The following is a 2,612-nucleotide window of genomic DNA, read 5'->3' on the forward strand; positions in this document are numbered from 1 at the left end:
AGACCAGCCTGGTCTACAGAGCTAGTTCCAGGACAGGCTCCAAAGCCACAGAGAAACCCTGTCTCGAAAAACAAAAACAAAAACAAGAACAAAAAAATCCAAAAAAAAAAATCACATGGGCAAACATGTTCTGGAATAAATTAAGTTTTCCCCTACAAATAACTAAGCTACACTGGCCCCGTCTAGCAGTTATGAACAGAGGAACTTAAACAACATGGTCAGGTAAGCATCCTTAAGGAGTACACTACATATGAGGTGCAGGAGCTGCACACAGCCCTGAGTCCACACTGCGCCCGGCACTGTGCACACTGGTATCATAGGACCACAAGGAGTCTCACCCCACTTGGTTCCTACACCAGTTTAGCAAGAGGGAGACTTTGTGCTTATCAAATCGAAAGGCATCTGCAGCAAACATGATGCACTGATGGTCACTGATGGCAGAGCAGGTGGCCCTGCTTGTGAACAAGACGTCCTGGGGCTGAGTGCCTCTGCTGCCTACACTGTTGTGCTTGCCTGTCTCTCTGAATAATGCAGAACAAGGCAAAGAGAAATGTTTAAAGAAGAGGGGACATCTGGGCTGAGCACCATCACAGCCTGACGGACAGTGTCAAACACGAAAGACCCTTCGCTGCTGCCTCCTGACTTCTCAACACATGGTCCGCCTAAAGCAACTTCTAGAGGAATGAAATGAGATTACTATGTAACTGGGAGCCCACCCTCCAGGGTCACACCTACACTTCATTACCTGCAAGAATGTCACCATCTCATTGGAGCAGGCTTCTAGGTTGATCCTTCGTACTGTCACATATTCTCCTGTTGGCTTGTACCTGGCTAAATTCACTGTCATTAAGTCCTCAAATCCTTTACCTAAAAGAAAAGACAAATGAGTTAAACAAAGACAGCCACAAAGATTTATCTACTCTAAAGAAAAGAGACTCAATTTCAGCAGAAAATTCTAGTTAGAATATAGCTGACATTTCTTGGTTTCCCCATCAGTCCTTTTCAGCCCATCATTGTAGTGGTCCATGGCCTCCTAGAAATGATGTCTTCCCATCCTTGGCACAAGAAACCCATAAAGCCCACTGTCGCCACAAATCCGTGCAGCTAGCTGAGGAGCTGTGGCAGGAAAGTGGGCATGTCCCTGGGAATTACCTATGATGGTGAGCAGCTCATAACACCCGCCCTCTGGCAGAAAGCTGCCCATGTTCTCCGGTTTAGAGAAGGATGCTATGGACTCCGAGCTCGCCTCATTGGCCTAAGGAAAAAGAAGAAGAGGTTAACTGAGAAAATGGGGGTGGGGCAGAGGTGGAAACAGATCCACGGGGAGAATCACTTTTACAGCACACACAGCAACCCTGGCTGTGGCACAGAAAAGTGCGAGGAGCACAACATAGTGAACACTCCTCGCAGACCAAGTGTGCAATCTACAAACGAGGACAACCATCCCGGTCACCTGCCACTCTGCCTGACCTCTCCAGTGACCGACTGCTAAAGTCTACCCAGATCTTGGTGGAGAAAGGATGCGTGGAGAAAAGCATGAAAAAAAAGCCAGGGTTAGAGAAATACAGTTTCCAGTTTTCTGCTGCATTGGGGTCCAATTTTTAAGGTGCCAAACTGCAAGGTTCTAAATGGTCAGAACAATAATCTTGTTCTAGAGCAGCGGTTCTCAACCAGTGGGGGGGGGGTGTTGTCATATATCAGACATCCTGCATATCGGATATTTACATTGCAATTCAGAACAGTAGCAAGATTACAGTTATGAAGTAGCAACGAAAATAATTTTATGTTTGGGGATCATGAGGAGCTGTATTAAAGGGTAACATCATTAGGAAGGTTGCAAACACTGTACTAGAGGAACACTGCTAGAGGAGCCCCATTCCTTTAGCAAACCGAGAGTCCAGGCTAGTCATTCCTGATATTCCCATGAGATGGGAGAGTAACTGACTCCCTCAGCTACAGGCCCAGAGTCTGCATGGTCAGCTCCTGGGTCCCTGTCCCCTCAGGCAGAGGATGAAGCTGGGTACCAGCCATCGAGGATATGGACACCCCTAGCCTTTGAAGTCCTGAAGAAAGGCGGCCAGCATTGCTGAATGTGGGAAGCAAAACAGCATACAGCAGTACAGCTTTCACAGGCCTCCTTTCCTTCTAGGCCCAAATGCGTTCAAATGACTTGGGGAGAGGATTCTTTTCTCCTTAATCCTCCCTGCAGGTGTATCTAGCTGGAATGCAGAATCTGAGGTCTATGCTGTGTACCAGTCATAAGCCTGGCCTCCAGTCAAGTGTGATGGTACAAGCCTGTAATCCTAGCATTCAGGAGGTGGAGGCAGGAGGATCAGGAGCTTCAGGCCAATTTTGGCTACAGGAGACCCTGCCTCAAAAAACCAAACAAAATAAAACAAACCTGGCCTTGAATCGGAAGAAACTGTTGTCAATGCACAAATGGCTCTTGACTCAGCATTAACGGTAAAAGCTGAAAATGTTCAGACAAGGTGGAGAGACAAGAATATGACTGCAGAGAAGCCACAAAGACACTGTGCTTAGCATCCTAGTTAAATATGCTCTTCAAAGCCACAAAGACACTGTGCTTAGCATCCTAGTTAAATATGCTCTTC

At 46.9% G+C, this 2,612-nt stretch overlaps 1 protein-coding gene across 6 annotated transcripts in view; it reads right to left on the reverse strand.

The window, feature by feature from the left end:
• Strada (STE20-related kinase adaptor alpha) overlaps positions 1 to 2,612 on the reverse strand; it is a 34,245-nt gene that overhangs the window by 11,772 nt on the left and 19,861 nt on the right. For all 6 annotated transcript variants that reach the window (XM_005369432.2, XM_013354557.2, XM_005369431.3 and 3 more), the window contains 2 exons: positions 1,153 to 1,255; positions 746 to 867 (listed from right to left, as the gene is read on the reverse strand). In XM_005369432.2, the coding sequence (XP_005369489.1) occupies positions 746 to 867; positions 1,153 to 1,255 (225 nt within the window). The remainder of the gene's footprint in view (positions 1 to 745; positions 868 to 1,152; positions 1,256 to 2,612) is intronic.

The sequence above is a fragment of the Microtus ochrogaster genome, unplaced genomic scaffold, assembly GCF_000317375.1.
Source record: "Microtus ochrogaster isolate Prairie Vole_2 unplaced genomic scaffold, MicOch1.0 UNK48, whole genome shotgun sequence".
Lineage (NCBI taxonomy): Eukaryota > Metazoa > Chordata > Mammalia > Rodentia > Cricetidae > Microtus > Microtus ochrogaster.